General features: G+C 48.4%; 1 protein-coding gene across 3 annotated transcripts in view; it reads right to left on the reverse strand.

Moving 5' to 3' along the window:
• ACTN1 (actinin alpha 1) overlaps positions 1 to 23,287 on the reverse strand; it is an 88,882-nt gene that overhangs the window by 27,674 nt on the left and 37,921 nt on the right. For all 3 annotated transcript variants that reach the window (XM_019733476.3, XM_019733477.3, XM_019733475.3), the window contains exons 2-6: positions 13,917 to 14,031; positions 9,472 to 9,591; positions 2,898 to 2,984; positions 845 to 932; positions 206 to 284 (exon numbers count right to left, since the gene is read on the reverse strand). In XM_019733476.3, coding sequence (XP_019589035.1) covers positions 206 to 284; positions 845 to 932; positions 2,898 to 2,984; positions 9,472 to 9,591; positions 13,917 to 14,031 — 489 coding nt within the window. The remainder of the gene's footprint in view (positions 1 to 205; positions 285 to 844; positions 933 to 2,897; positions 2,985 to 9,471; positions 9,592 to 13,916; positions 14,032 to 23,287) is intronic.

Consider the following 23,287-nt stretch of genomic DNA (forward strand, 5'->3'; position numbering starts at 1 on the left):
CACGCTGTGCATATACGGTACTAAGGTATTCCTAACAGTGAAGGTGTTTTTCTCTTGCTTCGGGACAGGCTGTCTTCTTGGCTAATCTAAGGAGACTGACCCCCCTCACCCTGGGCTGTGGGCTCTCAGTACACGGGGCCCACTCCCACCCACCCGGGACCAGCGGCCAGGAGCTGGCAGTGGGTGGTGAGATAATGGCACATACCTTCCGCAGCTTCCCGTAGTCAATCAGCTCAGGCCGGTGTCGGTGAATCAAGGCACAGAAGCCGAGGCCATCCTTCCAGCTGCCCAGGGGAAAGAGAAGGTGGAATAAGCTGGTGAGTGGGCCCAAGCACTAACTACAGACAAAGAACGAAGCAGGGGTCTTCTTTTACCCGGAAATGGACAGGGAACCGAACCCTTCAGAGCAGGAGACAGGAGACAGGAGAAGGGGACGGAACATTTCATCCTGCCACATCTCCAGGCACTGGGGTCAAGACTTTGGGGGTCCTGGCAAGTTGAGATACAACTGCCACATCCCACTCTGTCCTCCACCAAGGCCATGGCCCTGTCTGCTCTGTTCTGGAGCCCCAGGCTGGAACTTCTCGGACACTTTCCTTGGGGGGTTCCCCAGTAGGCCAAGCATCAACGAGAGGTGTGTGAGGCAGTAGCTGTGTCCGCGACACCACTGGGAGCGAGAGAGGGCAGCAAAGGGTCCGTAGCACTCCCTTCCCATGAAAAGCGACTTCTTCCCCAAGGGCCTGTGCTCTGTTCTAGAGCTGAGAATGACCCAGTCAAGAGGCCTGGGGACTTTGGGGGGAGGCAGCCAAGGTTCTATAAGAGCCCCTCAGCCCCCACCACTCACCTTATGTGGAAGTTCTGGATGTTGACGTTTTTATAAGGGGCTGTCTTTCTCTGACACCACAAGAGCAGCCCTTCCTTCGCCGAAGTCTCTGTGGGAAAGGGGACGACAGGCAGAGAGGTCAGTGGACTGCCTCCGTGGCGGGAGGGCCGCTGACTCCTTAGACCACAGGGTCCGAGCTCTTTCACACAGGAGGTCCACACAAAGACCCCTAGCTTCCAACCCTGCTGCCACCAGGGTATCAAGTCTGTTTCCTTAACAAAGGTTGAGAAATTACCAGATCAACATAAAAGTAAGCTAGAAGCTTTTCAGAGCTAGCCATGTTGCATATTGAAATACTGAGATAATGGTCTGACTATCTCCCTGTCACTCTCCTTTTATTCAAGAAATGGTAACAATACAAAATAAGCTGCAACCTTTGTCAGGTGGCCATTTTGGGGAGGAAGGTTTGACTGGTCTATGAAATCTAAAGTGTAGGACTCTCCGGAGAGGGGTATATGGGCTTTGTGGAGTGCACGCAGCTGTGAGGGAAGAAAGCATTAGGACTCCTATGCAGATGTAGTGTTCTTCTAAAAAGTAAGGTTTCCTTACATTTAATGCATGGATCAACAGCGTTGCTGTGTGTCTGGAATGGACACACATCTGTAAGACAGACAGGTATCTGAGGGGTCCCGGGGAGCTGCCATCACAGGAGGGCTGCAAACGGCACTGCCCCCATGTGTTCACACCTGTGAATTACAGGTTATGGTACCACCCAGCGAAGTGGCTTCCTGGATGATCTCGTTTACTTTCAATTCATAAAAGGGACTTTAAAATGACATTAAACAGTTCCTACAAAGATAATATAATAATTCAAAGCACAACCAATGAAAAAACCAGCAAAGCTAATACTCTTAGCTCAAGTTCTTCACCAGCTGCTATATATGAAAACACTAACAATTTAATCAGAGCTGACAAGAAGTCTGCCCAAAAGAATGAAACTCATCAAGAAGGCTATTTAAAAAATGGATTTACATCAATACCATCACTAACAAGAACCATGCCCTAAGTGACTACTGTGGGCAACTTTTTAACTACTTCTGTCCTAAATACCAAGTATTTATGAACCAAACAGACCTTCACATCACTGTATCACGAAGATTTCCATAACAAAGCTATTTATTTATTTAAAAAAAATTTTTAAAGGAGGGCACAGCTCACAGTGGCCCACGCAGGGATCGAACCGGCAACCTTGCACCATGCTCTAGCAACTGAGCTAACCGGCCACCCCCATAACAAAGCAATTTAACCCACATCGTTCTCATTAAAAAGTTACTTTGAATAAAAATCTTTTTAAGATTTATGGGCCATTAAAATGAATTAAAAGTATTTAAAAAATATTATCTCTATCTCTTCTTAAAATTTGTTTTGGTATATGTGTTTTATAATATGCACAGCAATACATAAATATAATTTATGACAAAATAAATACACACATCAGCTCAAAAGTTGCTGGAGTGTGGAAACAAAAGTTTAGAGACCACTGACCTGACCATTTGCATATCTGCAAAGTGGCCACCAGAGGGTGTTATGGGAGCAAAGTGGAGGACATGGGGTCTGCTAGCCCTCCCCGCAGTCTCTCCGTTGCTATTCCCCTACCCTTTCCGATTTAACAACCCAAAAGCCAGGTGGGGTTTCCAATACACTTATCCACAGCAACCATGGGCTTTCTCGAAGTGGGGGTGTTTCCCTGGGGCCAACACGCCTGTGGAAACCAGCACTGGAAACAGCTCTTACTTCTTTACAGACTAGGAGGCAGGACAGATGCCAGCAATGGATCAAAAGTTCAGGATATGGCTATAAATGTCTACCCATTACATTGTTTTGTACACCTGAAACTAATTAAAAAGAAAAAAGGTTTTCTTTTTAATTCATTAGGCTCAGGATGTAGCCCACAGTCAAGCCCTGTCGCCCAGGTCTGAGAGCTCCCCAGGCGGAGCCCAGGGAGGAAGACGTGAATGGTGGAGGCGTGGAGAAGTGGGGGCTTTGGGACATAACGACAGAGCAGAAGACCTACCTTCCACAGAGATGTCCTGGATGGCAAAGCGGAGGATGATGGTCCAGATCATGCCCAGGGTCATTTTCACGTTCCCATCCACAATTTCTACAGAAACAGCAGCATGACACGTTAGGATGGGTCTTAGCCGGGACAGAGGTAACATTCCCTGAGTGCCCACGTCACTCTGTGCACCATGAAGGGAGACAAAGACCACACAGCTCTACTTCTGGGGGAAGTCAGTGTGTTTTTTAAAGTTACTATAATTACATGACAGAGGTGAGAAGATCTGGGAGTGTCCTGCACAGGATAGTATCCTGGAGTATAAGGCATGTGTGGTCACTTCTACTGGGTACATTAGGAAAGGCAACAGAGAAGGTGTCTTAAACCCTAAGTGGTGTCTACCAGCCTGACAAAGAGTGGGAGGATTTCTAAACCATCACAAATGTTCTGGCAACTCTGTGAGCTGGGGATATTTGGATAGTTGTAGCTGCCAACATAGCCATCCACACCTGGAAAACCAATACAGGCAACAGAAAGCAAGCAACCTCAGAAAGTTTTGTAAACTGCCATCTTGAAAGATCCACTAACTCACACATCAACTTCATAATGCCATTAGTTGGGTATTTTTTAATTAAAAAAAAAAAAAAATCAAGCAGTTTCAAATCACAACTAAGATACCCCATTAAATTCAGTCTAAGCAGTACTTTTCAGACTTTAAAAAAATGCTACAAATTCTATGAATTTTTTTTTTTTTCTGTACTAAGGAGGAGCCCAAGACATGGAGTCATTTGTGGTCTTAGGGGCTGAGCAGGTGACAGTCAAGTGTAGACTCTTTAACCCTGACCTGCTTCCAGACCAGGACATGGTAACCTGGCCCTGTGGTACTCTCAGTTAAGAGTTAGGCACCCAAAGAATATCTTTTTTTTTTTCTACTTGCAACATTAGCTTTTAGGGGAGACGCAATAGAAACATAAGGGGCAACTTCCAGGGACTCCTGGTTTCCTGAGCCCACGTCTGCTAGGGTTTGCTTCCCACAAACCCCTTAAAATAGAGTGGATTCCATTAAGGAAATTATACCCTAAAGTCTCATTCCCTTCCTCAGAAGGGAAGGCAAAACTGCATGCTGCTGTATGGCCAACGAGGTACAGAGCACCACTGCTGCTACTTGGGAGACGGGGGACACTGCTAAGCAAGCACTGGGGTGCAGAGCAAAGGAGGGGCAGTGTCCACTTTGGACATGGGGCAGGATATAAATCTTCCTGCTTACATGGGGGGCTTAAATGCCCCTGCCAGAGCCCCAGACACCAGTGGGGGCCAGACCCGAGTCAGAGAGCTGGGTTAGAGACACAGGGAGCTGTAGCAGCACACAACTATTTTCCCGAACCAGTAAAACAGCCAGCCTGCACTTTGCAGAGCATGCTGGGGGGAGTCGAGTCAGTTAATCAGTGAACACTCACTTCACAGACGTCTGAGATTTTTAAAGTGCCCTTTCATTTGTAACTTCCAATGGTTTCACATCTGTAATTTTTAAAGAGTTTATGTAAAAGCCTAAGGAAAAAAACCTTAAATTCATAATAGGCAAAAGACATGAGTAGACACTTCACAAAACATAAAATGGAAATAACCCATTCATAAGGATATTCAATTTCACTTGTAATTAAAGAAATAACGCACTGTTTTCCCAGTGATTAAATTAGCAAAGTTAAAAAGAAAAAAGTAAACATGTATCTTGATGGTAACAAGACGACCACACCGTGGCTAGAAGTGGACATTGGCTTTAGAAAAAAAAGAAAAAACTTTCTGGGAAATAATTCAGCAATAGGAAGCAAGCATCTTAAAGCTGTTTATCTTTTTGAAAGTAAAATTCTACCTCTAGGAATCTATCTCTAGCAAACATGTGAAACGCAGAGTAAGGCTACTCTGCTACTGTATAACGGTGCTTGTTGTAAGGTTCCTTATCATGACCCCCAAATTGGAAGCCAGGTGAATGTGCAAAGTACAAGGTGTGATGGAGTAAATCCCCAGACCTAGTCACCCCTCTGCTCAAAACCTCCATAGCATCCCACCTCACTCAGAGCCAAAGTCCATGGACGGCGGGGCCTCTTGGACGCCCTCTAGTCCCAGGGCCTCTGCAGCTCCCCCTCCCTGCACAATCACATGGCTTGTCCCTCACCTTCCTCCTGTCTCCACTTAGCCTTCACCTTCTCATTGAGTCCTTCCTTGACAGCTTTCCTACTCAATTTATTTCTTTCCATCTGACATATGTATGTGTGTATTTTCTCTCTCCTCCTTCTAGAACATACGCTCCATGCGGGCAATTTCTTCTGTTTTGCATCACTGCTTCGAGTCCAGCGCAGTGTCGGGCACAGAGAAAGCCTTCCATCAACATTTGTTGAATGAATGAATGAACAAATGAATGAACGAATGAATGAATGAACGAACGAACGGACACTGGAGGACACTAACCACACATGGGTGAAGGGGCAGAGGTAACACCGGCCTGTCAGCCCTGACAATGTAACAGGAAGGACCCAGGTCTGGAACAGAGCACAGATGTGTCCAACAGACAATGAACACAGCCATTAAAATTATGTTCATGAGCTTCTGATGACTTGGAAAAATTTACACAGTAATATGGAAAGTAGAAAAACCAGATACAAAATTTTATGAACAGCATTTTGAATACAAGGGGAAATTTGTTTAAAGTCTAGGAAAAGCACCGGTGGTAATGCTGCCACTTGGCCTTTCCAGGAGTGGAGCGCCTATCCCCCCTCCCCACCCTACCCCGGCGTCCCACACACACTGCCCCACTTGTGACAGCCAAATTCCTGGGCCTCCAAGAAGCTGGCCTTGAGCTTGGTGACTTCCCAGCGCTAATGAGGACAAGGAAGCTTCTTTCTTGGGTCTTGCCTATTTACTCCTCTCCTCTTTCTTCCCCAGAAACCCCCCAGGGGTTTTTAGTACTGAATTCTTACTCATACCAAAGAAGCAGATTCATTCCAGAAAACAGAGGAGCCAAGCACAGGCAAAGAGAGGGGTGTGTTCAGTGAACACCCTGTGTACCGCCCCAGCCCCAGCGCCCACCTGACTGACTCCCGCCCACCATCAGCGTGTATCCTGCCCCAGAAAGACAGATCCTTTCCCCAGGATCTCTGTTTGGAGCAGGGGTGCCCCATCTCACAGGCGGCTTTATGTCAGGGGGCTGCCAGGAATGCTGGGTCCAAAAGGAAGGTCCCAAGGCCACAACTCGGCCCTGTGGGATAAACCATGAAGACAGATTAACAACCTGCTGGGTGTGGGAAGAAGTGGGGCCATGTTTTTGCTATTCCTGGTCTACAGTAGCTATGAAGCTGTTTGTATCCTGTGTTTCTTCAGAACCTGCTTCTCCCTTCACCCCACTCAGCCCCCTAGGGTCACAGTCATCTGTGCAGTATTCAAACAGCAGAATGAATGATGCTGAAGAAATCCCTCAGGACAGAAACTAGACCCCTGGGGTCACCAGCTCCCAGACCACCGCCCCCTCTCTATCTGGAGGACAGATACTAAACCATCGTGACCACCCCCAGGCTCTTGGCACCCAGAACCATCACACTTTCCTGCCCAAAGTGCTAAAAATAACAAAATCCTGCTTGGGTCCTCTTACCTGGTTAAATCCCAACTACTCACTCAAGTTAACCCCCAATACCATGGCTCTAGACATTCTAGAATCAAGGACAGTACAGGCAATCTGAAGGATCTATACTAACCCCTGCCCAAGATACGGAAATTCCTTGCCTCCAGCCTCCACCTGAACATCTTTGGGGACAGGAAACATATGCCCTCCCCAGAGCCCCCAGTCCATTCCCGAAGGTTCTTCATGTTGTCCACAATTGGTCTGCCCAAAGCGTCGATCAGAGAGTCTAGTCCTTGCAGGTGATCCGCTCTGATGCGTTTTATTTTATAGGCTACAGCAGCAAACTCCATTTCATTAAAATACACAAAACCCAGGTGGAGGTTCATCTAGTTTCCTGGATCAGCAGAGAGACCATCCGGCACGATCTGGGTGCTCAGCTTGAAATGAGAGAAGCGACTGCAAGACAGAAGACTCAGCCTAAAGCACTGGCAGCCAGGACTACCTCATTTTAAAGGAGCCTTTTGAAAACTTTGGAGCAGCGAGTCCCATGTGAAAGGAACTGGAAAACCAGGGCCAGCTAATTGATTAGAGGTGGTGGTTAGAGTTTATGTCTTTGCTCCTCACGCCTCTGCTGAAGCAACCACGGCCAACCTGACCCGCCACGTCACAGCTGAGGAAAATTACACATGGAAGTTCTGTCCTGTGCCCCTGCAGGAGAGGCAGCAATGCCTGGGGGTGATGGCAACAGGATTAGACCTCGACTCTGGAGCCCGAACCCCTGGAATCAATCCTGGCTCTGCCACATGGAAACAGTCTGGCCCAGAGCCTATGCTCAACCACACTTCATGCTGTCATTCCAGCAACTCTGCTGACCCTGTTTCCTTGACTGTGAAATGTGGCTGGTGGTCCTCATCCTACAGGTCTGCTTCCAGGAGAAGGGGACAACCACATGGAGCATCCTGTCTGGCCAGGCACAGATCTGGAACTCAGCGCGGGCTAGTCTCTCCCTCCTTTCCTTTCCCTCCTCCTCTTGGGTGCTCAAAGTCTTTAAAAAATTTTTTTTTCTTAGGTGGTTGTTAAATTTTCCTTTCTAAAAATCCGGATTTCTGGCTTCTTTTGAAAAAGTGGAAGATACAGCAATGCTGGACCTGTATTCCCATACAATTGGTTAGATCTATTTGGCAGCTGCCCGCTTGGGAGGACGTGCTCTCTCCCTAGTTCTCCACAGTCCCCACCCATCCCTACTGCTGACCCCTGGCCCACCTCACACATCCCATACTTCCCTGCGTCAGAGGGCATCGGAGCTCGCACCCGACCACCTACCCGAGTGGCCATTTCTTTGGCTTCCCATCCCTGCTTAGTTGAAACTTTTTCTACCAAGTCTTTACTTGTCCCTAATAGAACAAACTATTCTTTTGTTCTTCTTAAGAGACAGAGGATATTCTTCCACTCACAAACCAAAGTACTACCCTGCTATGTGGCCTTCAAATATTTACTGAGTACCTACTATGTGCACCAAGCTGCTAGGAGCTGGGGCCACAAGGGTGTAGAAGACATGGTCTCTGCCTCACAGCTGAGGGGTCCTGGAACGTATGAGGCCCACCCATGACTGCCTCAAGCACCAGCCTGAGTTCCTGATAAGGCAGGGTCAGCAAACTTTTTTTGCAAAGAGCCTGATAGGAAATATTTTTGGCTTTGTAGGCCATATGGTCTCTGTCCCAACTACTCAACTCTGCCGTCCTAGCAGGAAGGCAGCCATGATGATGTGTAAACAAATGGTGTGGCTGAGTTCCAATATCTACAAAACCCCACATGGGTGAGATTTGACCCCATGGACTGTGGTTTGCAGACCCCTGTGCTCAAGTTTCTCGAGTTTGATGTAGCAACATAAAATCGCTCAATTTCTAGAAAAAAAGAGGAGAGACTTGAAAGTTATCAACCAGTGAAGAGACCTGCTCTACAGATTTACTGGAGCAAGGGCCCACCCTCTTCAAGGAAAGGCCACCCAGGGGCATTTCTCTGGTGTCACGCAGATCCAGATTTGAGTTCTGGTTTTGCTACTTATTGAGGATGGGAACTTGAAAAAGTTACTGGAGCTCATCAGGCATCCGTTTACTTTTCATGAAATGCTCCTCCTAGGGATGCTGTGTGGATTAATCGAGATCACTGGAGTAAAGGGCTTCAAAACAGTACCTGCCACACAGGAAGTGCTCACAGTAATCACAACCATGGTTATATTATCAGTGAAGGAAGGAAAGAATGAATGGAGGCGATGTCTTAACTCATCTTTCCATCTCTGGCAGACAGCAGGTACCCAATAAATACTTGCTGAATCCATGGGACCAGTCCTGGCGGGGCCTAGCGATGGCATTCTGTTCTAATCGCCTCGACCCTCCCCAAATCCTTCAGGGCCATCTGTGAACGCAGAAGCAGTGCTACCTCCTTTTAACCATTAAGAACATGGTAATAATAGTTTAAACTGAGCTTTCACAATTTTTTTTTTTTTTAACTGAAGGAAGAAGAGCCAAGAATCTACTCTGAAGGGAAATGCTATTAAGATTGTTCCCAAAGGCTTGTGCACATCAGTCTTTCTGGGGCTCCACAGAGCCTCAGGGCAGCCTCCACCCTCCACCCACTGGTGTTGGCACCCTCTCGGCAGACCACAGCAAAGCCCGGGCTGTGGATGAGGGAAGTGGCACTGTGCACAGTGCTGGGATTGGCTGAGGCGTGCCCAGGTGTGGACCAGGAAGTGGGCCTTGGCTTTCCAGGGGTGGGGCTGACAAGTGGGGGAGGCTGAGACAGAATGGGAAGTGCTGTTGTTACATGAAGAATCCACAGGTTGACCAGATGGAGGTGCTAGGAGCCCCATTTCCAAATGCCCTCAGGCATGTGTGGGCCCAGGGGTCAGGGGTTGGGGTAGAAAAGGCCCAGGGAACCAGAAACTCAGGCTCCGAGGGGCAGCCAGTGGGCAGGCCTTACCTTCGGCTCCAATGGACACCAGCTTGACCCCCTTGCTGGCTATGAAGTCCAGGGCCTTATTGACATTGGAGATCTTGTGCACCCTCATTTTGCCTCTCTCCGGCTTGGCCAGGCGTTCACCTGAATACAGACCGAGAACAGGGAAAGGGAAAGTAAGATGCTATTATCCAGGAGCCAGGGCTGCTCTCACAACACCCTTACCCAGGGCACAGCTTAGACGGGCACACACGTGCAATTTTGGTGCGGGGAAATGCCACCCTGGCAGGGAATGAGAGGCCTACCCTGCCTTGATTTCTCCCACGTCTCACATCTAAACAGCTTGCATCCACTCAGCAATCCTGTACAAAGCCCCTGATGTGTGTCAGGGACTTCGCTGGGCGCTAGGAATATGGGGATGAACCAAACAGTTTGCTGCCTTCATGCACTTATGGTCCAGAAGGAGAGAGACCGTCAATAGAGAAACACACAAATAAATATATACAAATGCCACGAAGGATAAATGCTTCAAAGAACTGCTTAAAAAGAGGCAGCAGAAGAGGAGGGCAGCTAGGAGGATGAGGAGTTTCAGAGTGGTCAGGGAAAGCCGCTGAGGGGAAGGGCAGCCAGGAAGCATCCCCCCCTTCCTTCTCCTGTCATCATACCCATCTCCAGAGATAAGAAATGGTGAGCGAGGCAGAAGGAACAGCACGTGCAAAGGCCCTGAACTCCTTTCAGTCTAGGCTGTTGGGCCTGAAAAGGGGTGTGGGTCACGCGAGAGTATTTTGAAACAGTTCCTTGTGTGTTGAAATGGAGCTGCCCACAGCATCCCTCTTTCGGTTAAGAACCAGGGCTCTTTGTCCAGTTACTGCCTCCTGGGGGCACCCTTGGCTCAGCTCCAAGTCAACCCCCCCACTCCCACCTCCACCTTCCTAGTGGGAGCTTCTGCTACTCAGGTTTCAGAGCCAGAAGCTGCAAGGAAACAGGAAATGGGTAGGGGGGCTGGTTCTCCAAACATCCCATTAAGAACACTTTTATCCCAGTACAGAGGCATCCAGAAACCTCCTGAAATTATGTGAAAGAATTTTATGTGCAACACACCTGGAGAAAGAACACACAGCTTTTAGAATCTCTAAGAGCTCAGGCATCCCAAAAGACTGAGAAACATCACCCTAGAACCTGAAACTCAGGATTCTTGCACCTGCCATGGTCTCTGGACCCATAGCCCAGTCTCCCTCCCCCAGGAATATTAGGTCTGCCTGACAGGGCTCCAGGCCTCCCAGTCCCCCAGCTTTTAGAGAACAGACTTCCTGCCACAGATGCAATTTGGCCTGGCAGCTCCCAGGGAGGAACAGCTGGGTTTTTATTATTAAATCAAGACTTTCCACTTCTGGCTCTCCCAAGGCTGTGGCTGCTGCCTTGCCTCTCCAGCAAGGCACCCCACCATCCCCGAGCAGATGAGATGCTACAGAGGCTCCCTCCCAAAGGATGGAGACAGTGCCATGTGTGTCCCCTCCTACCCCCACCAAGGCAACTCCCACCACTGCCCCAGTCCACGGGTCTTGCTGGGTCTGAGTTCCCAGCCAGCCCACCCGCCATGCACACTGACTGGAACGAGACTTCTCTACAAGGACTGTGGAAGTGGCAAGGCCAGGGTTTTCAAACTTCGCCCAGCACAAAACCAGTTAGAGAAACTGCTACCTTCAGATGTCCAGCCCCCTTTCCCTGCCTCCTACATTTCTGATTTAGTAGGGCTGGAGGGGGTTTCTGATTCTGGTGTGGGTGGTCCAGGGACCATTCTTCGAGGATCTCTATAGGCAGCGTCCCCTTCCTTCTCCTGTCATCATACCCATCTCCAGAGATGCTCAAGGAGGAAAAGTCAACATTTCAGTGACTTGATCTCCCCAGCCCCAAGAAAGAGATGAGCCCGCTTCACAGACATGCACAGGTCCCCCTTGGGCGCAAGCTGGTCGTTACATGGGAACGCACTGCTGGTTATGCAGAAAAGCCCAGGTTGGGCAATCGGTTACTTTAACATTTGTTGAGGGTCACCTACGTGGCAAGGACAGTTCCAAGCACTTGGGACATAGAGAAGAGACCATCCCTGCCAAAAGGACCTCAGCATGGAGTAGGGAAGAAAAGAAGTGGGTCAAAATGATTAAACCATGTGGCAAATGACACAATAGAGGAATTAATGGGGTGTTATTGGAGCCCAGAGGAGGGCAGCTACTCAAAAGGAGGGGGTTCAGGGAAGCTTTCTTGAAAGAAACCCCTGAGCTTAATTTGAAGAATGAAAAAGAATGCCAGATTTATTTATTTAAATGAAGAAATGTTGGGGGAGGCATTTGGGAAGGATACTCTAAAAGGCAGTTAGAGAAAACCAGTTCCTAAAAACCTTGAACATGGTATTACTATATGATCCAGCAATTCCACTTCTAAATATACACCCAAAAGAACTGAAAGCAGAAACTCAAGTAGAAACACAAACAGATATTCATACAGCCATGTTCACAGCAACATTATCTACAACAGCCAAGAGGTGGAAGCACCCCAAGTTGTAATCCATGATGAATGAACAAAATGTGGCACGGACATACAATGGAGTATTACTCAGCCTAAAAAAGAAATTCTGATGCACGTTACAACATGGATGAAACTGGAAGATATTATGCTAAGTGAAATAAGCCAGTCACAAAAGGATAAACACTGTATGATTCCACTTACCGTGTTTCCCCGAAAATAAGACCTGGTCTTATATTAAGGTTTGCTCCAAAATACGCATTAGGGGTTATGTTCAGGGGATCTCATCCTGAAAAATCATGCTAGGGCTTATTTTCCGGTTAGGTCTTATTTTTGGGGAAACACCGTATATGAGGTTTCTAGAGTAGTCACATTCATCAACACAGAAAGTAGATGGTAGCTGTCAGGGGGTTGGGGGGAGGGAGGAATGGGGAGTTAGTGGTTAATAAATGTGGAGTTTTGTTTCGGTTTGGGAAGATGAACAGTTCTGGAGACGGGTAGTGGTGATAACTGCACAACAATGTGAATGCACTTAATGCCACAGAGCTGTACACTTAAAAACAGTACATTTTATGTTATGTGTATTTTACCACCTGCTACAAACACATACAAACCCAACCTCCCACACATCACAGATTTCACCTGAAAGGGAAACAGACAAAAAGTATTGGGGTAAAAAAGGCAGTTAGAGCTTGTACAAAAGCATGAAGTACAGAGAGCATGTCATCTGGGAGGGCTGCATGTCTCCAGTGTGACAGGTCTGAGGTTTGAGGCCTTGTGGGGAATATCTGGTTGAAAACAAAGCAGGTGCCAGCTCACAAAGGATTCTGCAAGCTATGCTAAGGAATGTGGGCTGCAGGCTCAAATACTAAGGAATGTGGGCTGCAGGCTCAAAGCCCTGGGGCGGCGCCGAAGGGTTTCCAGTAGGGAACAGTGCAACCATATTTGGGCTGGTGCATGGACCCTCTGGCTGCAGTGTGTATGATGGACTGCCAGTGGGAAGGGATAAGCTGGGAGGTGATCGAAGACGTCTGTAGTTGACACGGGCCCACACTGACACCACGGTAGCCAAGGTAACAGAAGGATGAGAGGAGAAGATAAAATGTATAAAACTTGAAAGCCAAGTTGAGAAGAAGAGCAGAGGCAGAGCTGCCTATGATTCCTAACTTAGGTTTTGGGGAATAAGACGAAGACCACAGGAAGAAAAAGAGGTTTGCTGGGGCTGGGAATGGTAAGCACAGTTTGGACACACTGCGTGGACTCTGGGAGACATTTGGGTGGAGATGCTCAGTGTGGTTCAGAATTTAAGAGGAGCTCAAGGTAGAAGGCTGAACTGAGACTTGATCTGGGACTCACTGGCACCACGGTGGAAGGTAAAGTGAAGAGAGCAGCTAAGATTGCCCCAGGAACAAACCAAGGCGAGAATACTAAGGACTGCCTCCTTTTAAAGGGTAGTGGAGGAAAGGTGAGTGTGCATTCAGGGGAGCTGTCCCTTCAGATATCTGGGTATCTAAATTCCAAGCAAGGGGATGGATAAGAGACTAGGATGGTGTGAATATAGGCACATAGGTAGTAGTGGAGCCAAGGTTTGGAGATGGTCAGCCATGGTTGCACTCATGACCACAGAATCCTAGCATTTTGGAGAAGGGACCCGGGAGACCATCTTTCAAACCCCCTCTTTTTGCAAAAGAGGACACTGAGGCAGAAGGGCAGGGACTTGTCCAAGGACAAATGGATGGTCAGCAGCAGAGCCAGGACCAAACCCAGTCTCCTCATATGAATTCACCCATGTCACCCCCAACTTCTTTCAAGAGACCCAAAGCTAGCCATGACCAACAAGAGAGGAGCAGCCCACGTGCTAGGGCGGCATTCCCCAAGTGGCAGCACCTTTTCCTGGGCCAGGGTGGCCCCGCGCACCGGGCACTCGCGAGGCCAGCGGCCCACCTCACCTGAGATGACCTCCAGCAGCAGCATGAGCTTCAGGCCGTCCCGGAAGTCCTCCTCGATGTTCTCGATCTGTGTCCCCGCCTTGCGGAGGTGGGAGTTGCACCAGGCTGTGAAGGTCTGGGCAAAGGAAATGAGAGCAAGCGGTCAGGTTTCCCCCAAGTCACATGGTCTCTGAGGACCGCACAGGGGCCTCAATGGGTCCTGGGACCCACCTGCCTTACACCAGCTTTCCAGTCGTTCTGGATAAAGCCTGGGTGAGCACCCGTGGCCTGGATGACGCCTACCCTCCCAACCTTCCGAAAACATCCCCACAACACGTTTAGAAGTGCCAGCAATTTACCTTAGGTTTTAAGGTTTAATTTCAATCTTTACTATCACCTTAAGGCTAAATAGTTCATTAAATCCTTGCCCACTTTGCAGCTAGCTAAAGGAAAGCAATGACCAGTTTTGTTAAGGAGACAGTTCAGAGGCACAGTGTCAGGATAAGGAGCGAAAAAGGTAAGTACTCGAATGTGTATGTCTGTGTGTTTGGGGTGGGGATAGAGGCACCTTAAGCTGCAAAAGTATGAGGAAGAATTCCAGAAAGGGAACGTAAGGAGATTAATGAAAGACCATCAATACTGGAATATTCTAGTCTGTGGGAGGAGAACAGCGAATTGAAGCTTTTTCTAGGTATATTAAGCAGATGAGCAGGCAGGCTATCAACTAAGCTGTCCTGTGCCAACAGCACCCGCTGGCGGCTCAAACAAGGAACCAGATGATTCAACAAACATGAGAAACACGTGTGCACTTAAATTTCACATGCCCGTCTACAACTTGGACAAGTGTCTCTCTCCAGCTGTCACATTCCACGGGAAACGGAGAGAAGTGCCTTCCTACTTCAGATCCAACCCACTGCTCGGCAACTCCACACTTCTCTGCACCAAATGACACTCAACTACATGGGGGCACAAGAGCCAATGTTCAGTCCCCCGACAGCAGGACCAGTCAGCTCTCTGCCCACCTGCCCTTGAAGTTGCAATGGTGAGCCATGCACTATTCATCATAACAGTAGCAGCCACACTAGAAATACCGCCCTCCTCAAAAAGGTCACCAGACTCATGACCCCCAGCACCACTTCCTCCTGCCCTGGGGAACTCCAAAGTGAAGTGGCAACGAATGGGCAGGAGAAGGTATGAATGCCACACCACTGATTATTGGGGAAAAGAAATGACTGTGTAGGTTAAGAACCAAGAACTGAAGAGACTGTCAGCAAGAAGGGGAGATGTCAATCCATGCAGGTGGGGAGAAGGGGGCAGCATTATGACACCCCCAATTTTGGGCCTCATCTTTAAATCATGTCTCACTAGGAACTTACCCACACAAGATACTTCTCTGTCCCTACAAACACATCTCTACTCAGTAGGCCAGCCCATTTCCATGACAGAGAAGAGAGGTGTGAGTGCTGTCTCAAAGTTTTGGGAAGACTGGCACAGAGATTGGGGGTGAGCAGGGGACATATACTGATTCCTCAGCTTGGAATGTCCTCTATATCACACTTGGCTAACTCACACTCATCTTCCAAGATAGGGCTAAAATATATCACCTTCTCCAGGAAGCCTTCCTGACAGCCACCCTCCATGTGTGGTTTGGGGCACAGAGTACACAGCATCCTGCACCCATGCTATCATTGCCTGCATCCCACTGCTTGGTCCTTGCCTGGCCACTTTTCAGCTCCACACCTCCACACTGGGACGGACACAGTGTTCTCCCTAGAGTCCCAGGACACAGAGTCAGGGACACAGAAGTGAACAAAACATCAAAAAGCCCCTGATCTGTGCAGTGAACGTTCTAGTGGATATAAAGATTGGGCAACTGGTTAAAGAGCAAGTAACCAAGTGGGAGAGTCCTGGAAGATCCACCTGTACATGCGGGAAGTGCTTGCTGAATGGCATAAGGGCAGGAGGGTCAGACAGCTCTCAGGGACCCTGGGGAAGACAGCTCAGAGGAAAGGGAATGCATCAGGGCAAGAAAGAGGGCCTATAGTGCTGGCATCACAAACCTGGCAAGAGAGGGTACATTTGGCTTTTATTTCATTTTGTTATAACTTTTGTTGTTGTTGCATAAAAAATATTAAAAAGCTTCTACATCTTTAAAATAAATATATTTCAGTTTTTGTGGGTCCGTATTCTCTCCCAGCTGTCATCTATCCACATACACACTTTGGTCAGGTGTCATCACACTGTACATTCATGGGGGAAGGAGGGGCTCTTTTCATTCACGACTATCTTGTATTGTCACAGCACCTTGCTCTCATCTCTCTTCCAGGCCCACACTCAGCCTCTGCCTGGGGACTCGAGGGGTCGAGGATTGCCCCAGGAACTCAAAGGGCTGGTCTCAGGTCCAGTGTGGCCAGGGTCCTGCTGGGAATCGCCTGCACCCCCACAGTTAGGGACTGGGGAACCTCACTGTTTACCACCCAGTTCTGGATGGGGGTTGGGGTGCCAGGAAGGAGGAAGAGGCCTCTTTTGTAAAAACATAGTGCTTTGCAAGAGGAAAAGTACTGTTGAAAGCAACCTGCCCCATTTCCTGGGGAAGCTGGACTCAGAGCCCTGGGAGACAGAACCACACCCGTGTTTGCTCAGGTCTCCCATACAAACCCCCACTCTGAGGACGCAGGGACTGGGCTTTGTTAAAACTCCAAAGGTCTCATCCCCATCTCCCACAGGTGATGGCCTTAAAGGGGCCTCTGAGCACCTCTCAAATAGGAAAGTTTCCCCCAAAGCAGCACCTATCTCAAAGCTCAGGCTTAAGGGGGAAACAGTGGAAGCAACTCGGTGATTAAGAACATGCACTTTTGGGCGCACTAGATGTGGGTTCAACGCTCAGATCCACTATTTACCAGCTGCGTGACCTTCAGATTAACCTCCCTAAGCCTCAGTTTCCTAAACAGTAAATAGGGATAGTGACAGCACTTTGTAAAAGCCAGGAGAATTAACTAGAAATATTTATGAAGTGCTTGCCACTTGGAAAGTACCCAATAAAAGAGGAGAAAAACTAGCCCCCCCTGTTTTTCCGAGGGTCTTGGAGGACCTGGCCCTCTGCGCTCGCAGACCACCAAACTGTCGTGGGTTCCACCCCTGCAAGCGCTCATGGTGTTTTCAAGACGACGCCTGTGTGTCTGAGAAAAATCTTTTTTTTTTTTTTGAACCGGTGCTGATGTGTCATGGGAGAGGGCTAAAATTGTGGTTAGGGGTGCAGAAAGCCTGGGATCTTGACAGTAGCCCTGTGGACCCCCAGCAGAGGAGGCTAATGCAGCACAAAGAGGGGAGAGGAGAGTGTCAGGAACACGGCTTCCATGCTCGTGCACAGACTCTCCTTGGGCGCAGGGCAGGCCTTGGTCTTGAAGTTCGAGCTCCCACATTATGACAGAGAAGGGACCTCTCCCTCAGCAGTGCCCAGGGGTCCTGCCAGGAGGGAAAGCCAACAGCTTTTTGTTGGGCACATTCCCAAGCAGAACAAGGCAGGAAGCACACACCAATGGTGAGGAATGTGGATTCTAGAGCGAAACTGACCTGCAGCCAGGCCCAGCTCTGCCCGAGTGGCCCTGGGCAAGCAACTTCAGCTCTTTAACCATCAATCTCTACACACCTGCAAGATGGGTATAATAACAGAACGCGCTTCAAAGGGTGGTAAACATCAATGCCACAACACACAGGCAAGTAAGCGCTAAGCATAATCAACCACACATAATGCTCAATAAATGGTAGCTACTATTATTAGGATGAAGGACAGTGGCTGCAGGAAAACTAGAGTTCGACGTGATAAAGAACAGTGTGTTACTTGCCAAAGGCATGTGCTTGGCGAGGGTGCTGGGAAAGGATTCAAGCCCCTCACCTGGGAGGGGCGGCACTGAGCTAAGTAAGGTCCCTTATAATTCTGATAATTCGAGAGCCCAAGGCAGCCCTTAAAAAGTTGGTTTAGAAGTGTGTTTGAAGAGTTCATTCAGACCAAGAGTCACACACTTAAATATCTGAGCAGGATTTCTCAACCCCAAAATACTACTAACATTTTGGTTGGTTACTTGTTTGTTAGGGGAGGCTGTCCTATGCGTCATACGATGTTTAGCGGTACCCCTGGACCCTACCCACTAGATGCTGTAACATCCCCTCATCTCAAGTTGTGACAACCAAAAATCATCCCCAGTTGAGAACCTAGTCTAGAGGACATAAACACATATGCCAGAGATAACAGTAGTAATAATAATGATAATAATAGCAGCTAACATCTATTGAGTACTTACTATGTGTTAGACTCTCCTCTGAGTGCCTGACCCCCTTTGACTCATTTAATCTTCACAACACTATGAGGCAGGTGCTATTATTGGCCCCATTTTACAGACGAGGAAATGAAGGCACAAAGAGGTTTAATAAATGAGCAAAAGGAGCAAGTGTAAGAAAGAACGTAAGACTGATTAGTAGTCTTCAACCCCATGTATGCCCATGCATTTTTCTTGAAACAGTGGCCTTCTCGGGCTATCCTTTGTTTTTCCACTAGGGAGAAAATGGTTCCAAGTGCACAAGCTGATAAATGACAACTGAAACACAGCCTCGGTATCAGGGCAGGGTGGTGAGGGGACGGGAATAGCCTCTCCTTGGCTCCACATGGCAAAATGGGCCCTCGGCTACCAGACCACCAAAGAAGAGGAGGCCAGAAATCTGGACTTTTATGTGAATCCCCTGGTTTTTAAAATCTGGTACAACTTAAAAATAAGATATCCCACACAAGCTCCCAAAAAGAGGTCAGCAAGACTCACAGGGTCTACAGTGGGAAACAGGAACTCTTTCTAAGTCTAACAAAAAAAGTTACACACGCAGGAATGTCTGGAGTGTGAAAACAACACTCTGCAGACAGCTGAGCCCAGCACAGTTAACACTCCCCAAGACCAGGGCTGACATCAGCCACCTGGGCATCTGGTAGCAAAAGCTGCAAGGACTTCCAGGGGTGGGTGGTAGGGGCTTCCCTCATCTGGGCCTGATCAAGGACCTACACTTGTCACCAGGGACGGCGCCACGTGCCACATGCCACGTGCCACACCGCCATGCTCTGTGAATGAAAACAAAGGCACCAAATTTCACTTATTACATTTGCAAAACCAACTTTCTGTTAATTCCCATTGCAGGGTAGGTAATGCAACAAAGCCCACATGTCACAGTGGGCAGGCTGATATGGTACCACTCCTATGGAAGGCAACTCAGCAAAGGAACTAAAAATGGGCATAAACCCTCAGCCCAAAGCTGGGACACTATCCTGGGTAAATAATGCTAAATAAAGAAAAGGCTGTGAGCACGAAAATGTTCTTGCCAGCATAGTTTGAGAGAGGAAAAAAAAATCAGAAATAGCCCCGTCTTATATTAATAAAGTATTAGCTAAATAAATACGGTTCATCCACTTAATGGAACATTCCACGGCCACAATGATGGGTTCTGAAATTATATATTATTGTGGAAAAAAGGTATATATGTAATCAACTAAAAAGCAGGACACAAAATTGTATGTACTGTGGGTATAAAACGATGTGAGCAGCCACACATGAGAAATCGACGGAAACAAAGCACATCCAAATACAGTGTGTGTGCTCCAATCATGGAAGTGTGGATGGCTGTTTTCTGCCTTCCTTGCCCTGGCATCTGCCAATGTGGTTGGATAGCGATCTGCTCCTGACCCTTGTCCCCTGCGAGTGCTCTCCTTTTTGATGATGACTCAACACAGGGCACAATCCAGGCTGTGCACTCACGGCTGACCTCACCAGAGAAGTCTCCACTGACAAAGGTGCTTTCTCTATTGTACTGTATTTACAGCAGAGTAAACAAGAGAACCCATCTGCAGCCAAATGAGACAGGGGCGGTAGTGGGCAGCAGGGCCACTCCACCCGGCCACCAGGCTCATGTGCGGACCACACCCCTCCGGCATATCCTATCCTCTGGCTCCCCTGGGATCGAGACACTGCCAGGGGAGTTACTGTGCACAGAACAGAGGCCAGGGACCCTGGGCCCTGCCCTGGCTCAGCCGGGCATGTGTGTGACCTCAGTTAAGTCACTTCAACCCCTTCCATCTATGTAACCCCAAAGGAGTCCCTTGCAGGCTGGAATCCAGCAACTTTCCCCATCACAGTGCACCTAATTAAAAAGAAAACAACCAAATAGAGCACCTGGGGAAGATCTTGCCTTCCTGGGCAGGGCTGATTTTGATTGGTGGGCTCTCTATGTCAAAGAGGCCAATAAATTCCACAGGGACAGCTTCATCTCAACGGATTCAAAGCACGATCAGTGGTTCAGCCCTTCGACTGCCAGCTCCCCTGTCACAACCAGACACCTGTTATTAGTTTACTGGATGGGCTCTAAAAGCTCTTTGCCACAATAACCCTGGAAGGACATAGGAGGACCTGGAACCTGGCTGTCTCCAGAGAGGGAAGCTAGGACGTTCATGACAGAGGAAGGAGGGACACTAGCTTTTCACAGAATATCCCTTTGTTTCTTTTGAATTTTATAACATGTGCAGTCATTACCTTTAAAAAAAAAAGCTATGCAAATGTAAGAAAAGTCCATCCGGAAGTGTGTACATTTTTCTGTTAAGTCAGACCTCTGAGATGGGATAGAGGGGACTTTCCATTTCTCTGGGAATTTTTTTTGGGGGGAGAGGGGGGGTTAGTGCTCATGTATTATCAGAGGGGGAAAAAAAAGTTATTTCCAAAATAAAGCACAAGAAGAAGATAAAAAGGGAAGAAATTATCTCACCTATTTAAAGGAATTAGTAAGAGAATTAACTAAGAAATTACACAGAGAAAGGGTTCTGAAAAACTTTCAAGTGCCTTATCAGTGTAAAACATTATAAAGAAAGTCAGAATTAGGAACCGGGACCCGAGGATAAGGCACAATCGTGGACACACACGTCCACCCCAACAGTTAGACACCAACTGTTAACTGTGGGGGAAGATGAGGGACAGTGCCCTCTGGCCAAGTGGTCCCAGAAAAACCAAAACTAAATTTCTGAGCCTCTTGAAGGTGGTACAAGTCCTCCCTTAAAAGCTGACTTCACATCGCATGGCCTTCCCCTACCTGGAGTAGAGCAACCAGGGCCCTGATCTAAGCTCAATAAGTAAAAAATCAGCTCCCCCCAGCCCTTCCTGGCGGGTGCCCTGCCCTGGCTGCCAGTCAGAGCCTGTCCCTCCTCTGCCGCTGTTGGCCGGGTGTGCGAGCATCAGGCCAGGGTCCCTAGAGAGGGCCGGGCTAGATTGAGTTCTCTGCAGCATCTGTGGTGGGGAGGTCACTGTGGAGCAGCCAGGGGGAGCAACCAGGGAGCATTCTTTCTCCCCTGGGCCACCATGCAGTCCCTCTGACCCCCACATGCAGCCAGTGTGGCCAGGGCGTGGGCACTGGGTGGTTTGTCTAAGCAAAGACCAGCCAGAAGTGATCTCAGATGCCCAGTGTTCTGGTAACGTAAACAGGAGTATCTGGTTAACTTATCAGGGGCTGGCTGCCAGCCTTTCAAAGCAAGCTGTCAGCTGGTTCACTCACAGATGAAAAGCAGAGTTCTGAAGACATCCCCACCCAGATCTATTTACTTTTCACCCACCTGGGAGTGGTTGCTGAAAAAGTTGAGAACCACCAGGCAGTTTCCTCTGCTCAGAAAAAGCATCTAACAGCTTGCCCCCCAAGCTATGTGAATGCTGGGGTCTTAGAAATTCAGAGTGCAGGCAACTGGAGGCACCCGAAGGAGTTGGACTTTGGAACCCGACAGAGCTGGGGCTTCAGTCCCAGCCTCCACCTCTCATTAGCTGTCTCTTTGGACAGAATTCTTAATCTCAGCCTCAGAATGCCCATCTGTAAAATGGGTATAACACCACTTACGACAACATAGCATTAGAGAGGACCAAATTAGATCTTATGTACTTGGACAGTCTGGTGCTGTGTCTACAACAGATGCTTAAAAAACATTCTGTCATTCACTGGCTGTGTGGCCTTAACTAACTTGTGTAGGCCTCAGCTGCTTCATCAGATAAGTGGGGATACAAAATATCATTACTTTGCATGGTGGTTGTCAAGATGAGGGCACAATAAATGCAAAACATCCAGCAAGATGCCCAGGCCTGAGTAGGAGCCCAATTAATGCCCGTTGTCATCCTGCCCTCGCTTCCCCTTCTCTTTCTATTGAATCAAAGTTAATCATTCACAGAGCTCTACAGGTTGGAAAGAAAAAGGTCCTCTTATTTTTACCCTCCTGATGAGGAAACCCTGGGACCAGCCTCCCAGCCAGGGTGCCGGGAGAGGAGCAGGGGGCCTGTGCATTTCCTGGTTGATGTTCCCCTGCAGCCCATTTCAAGAGACACAGCACGAGATACCCAGAGAGCAGCTAAGGCCAAGGAGCAGTGGTCCCAATGGCTCGATCTGGGAGGTATTACAGAGAAAGGGTTCTGAAAATTAGTCTGACCTAATGAACATGCCCAGTGGGAGAGGGCTCCCAGCCGCCGTGAGGCCCAGGCACCGCCCCTTCCTCTGAAGGCCCTCAGAAGGCAGGCTGCTGCCTCAGCAGCTCAACAACTTCCTGCCAGTGCAGGTAGAACCTGCGGGCTCCTGAGAGGATTCAGAGTAGTTTTAAAAGTCAAGTGGTGTGTGATCCCCTGAAGAAACATGGGCTGTCCACTTAGCTCCTGGCCAATGAGAGTCAGCTAACCCCACCAATCTGCCACCATCTACAGCCTGGCCTCTCGAGGGACCAAAGAGCCCTTCAGCAAAGGTCCAGCCATCCCAGGTTCTGTCAACTACGGCCTTTGCGATCCCAGACTCACTGAGCCTCGCTTCCACATCAGTAAGACAAAGCCAAAAAGGAGCGTCTATTCTATGCGGTTGCAGTGAGGGAGGGTTGGGTGGGCTAACTCGAGGACCTTAGCCCACGGCCAAACACAGATTAAGTGTTCACTTGGTATTTAAAAAACCAAAAATGTATCTAGAGACAGAAAGTTGAGCAGTGGTCGCTTAGGGCTGGGGCAGGGGACATAAGGGGGTGACAGCTAAGGGGTATGGGGTTTCTTTTTGATGAAAATGATCTAAACTTGACTGCAGTTATGGTTGCACGTAATCTATGACTACACTGAAAATCATTACATTGTATAATTTATATGGGTGCATTGCATGGTATATGAATTAAATCTCAAAGTTATTAAAAAAAAAACTAAAATATTCCAGGACCCCACTAAGCCTGTTATAAAGGATTTTATTTGTTTGTTTGTTTTGTTTTTGCACCCATTTGTTTAGCCCACTGGCCAGATACTGGTCTCAAAGGCAGGCCCTGGACTGTTGCCCGCCGTTCCATGTACTAAAAGGAACTGAGCTAC

This window comes from Rhinolophus sinicus, chromosome 3 (genome assembly GCF_057876585.1).
Source record: "Rhinolophus sinicus isolate RSI-liver-muscle chromosome 3, RSI-T2T, whole genome shotgun sequence".
NCBI classification, from domain to species: Eukaryota; Metazoa; Chordata; class Mammalia; order Chiroptera; family Rhinolophidae; genus Rhinolophus; species Rhinolophus sinicus.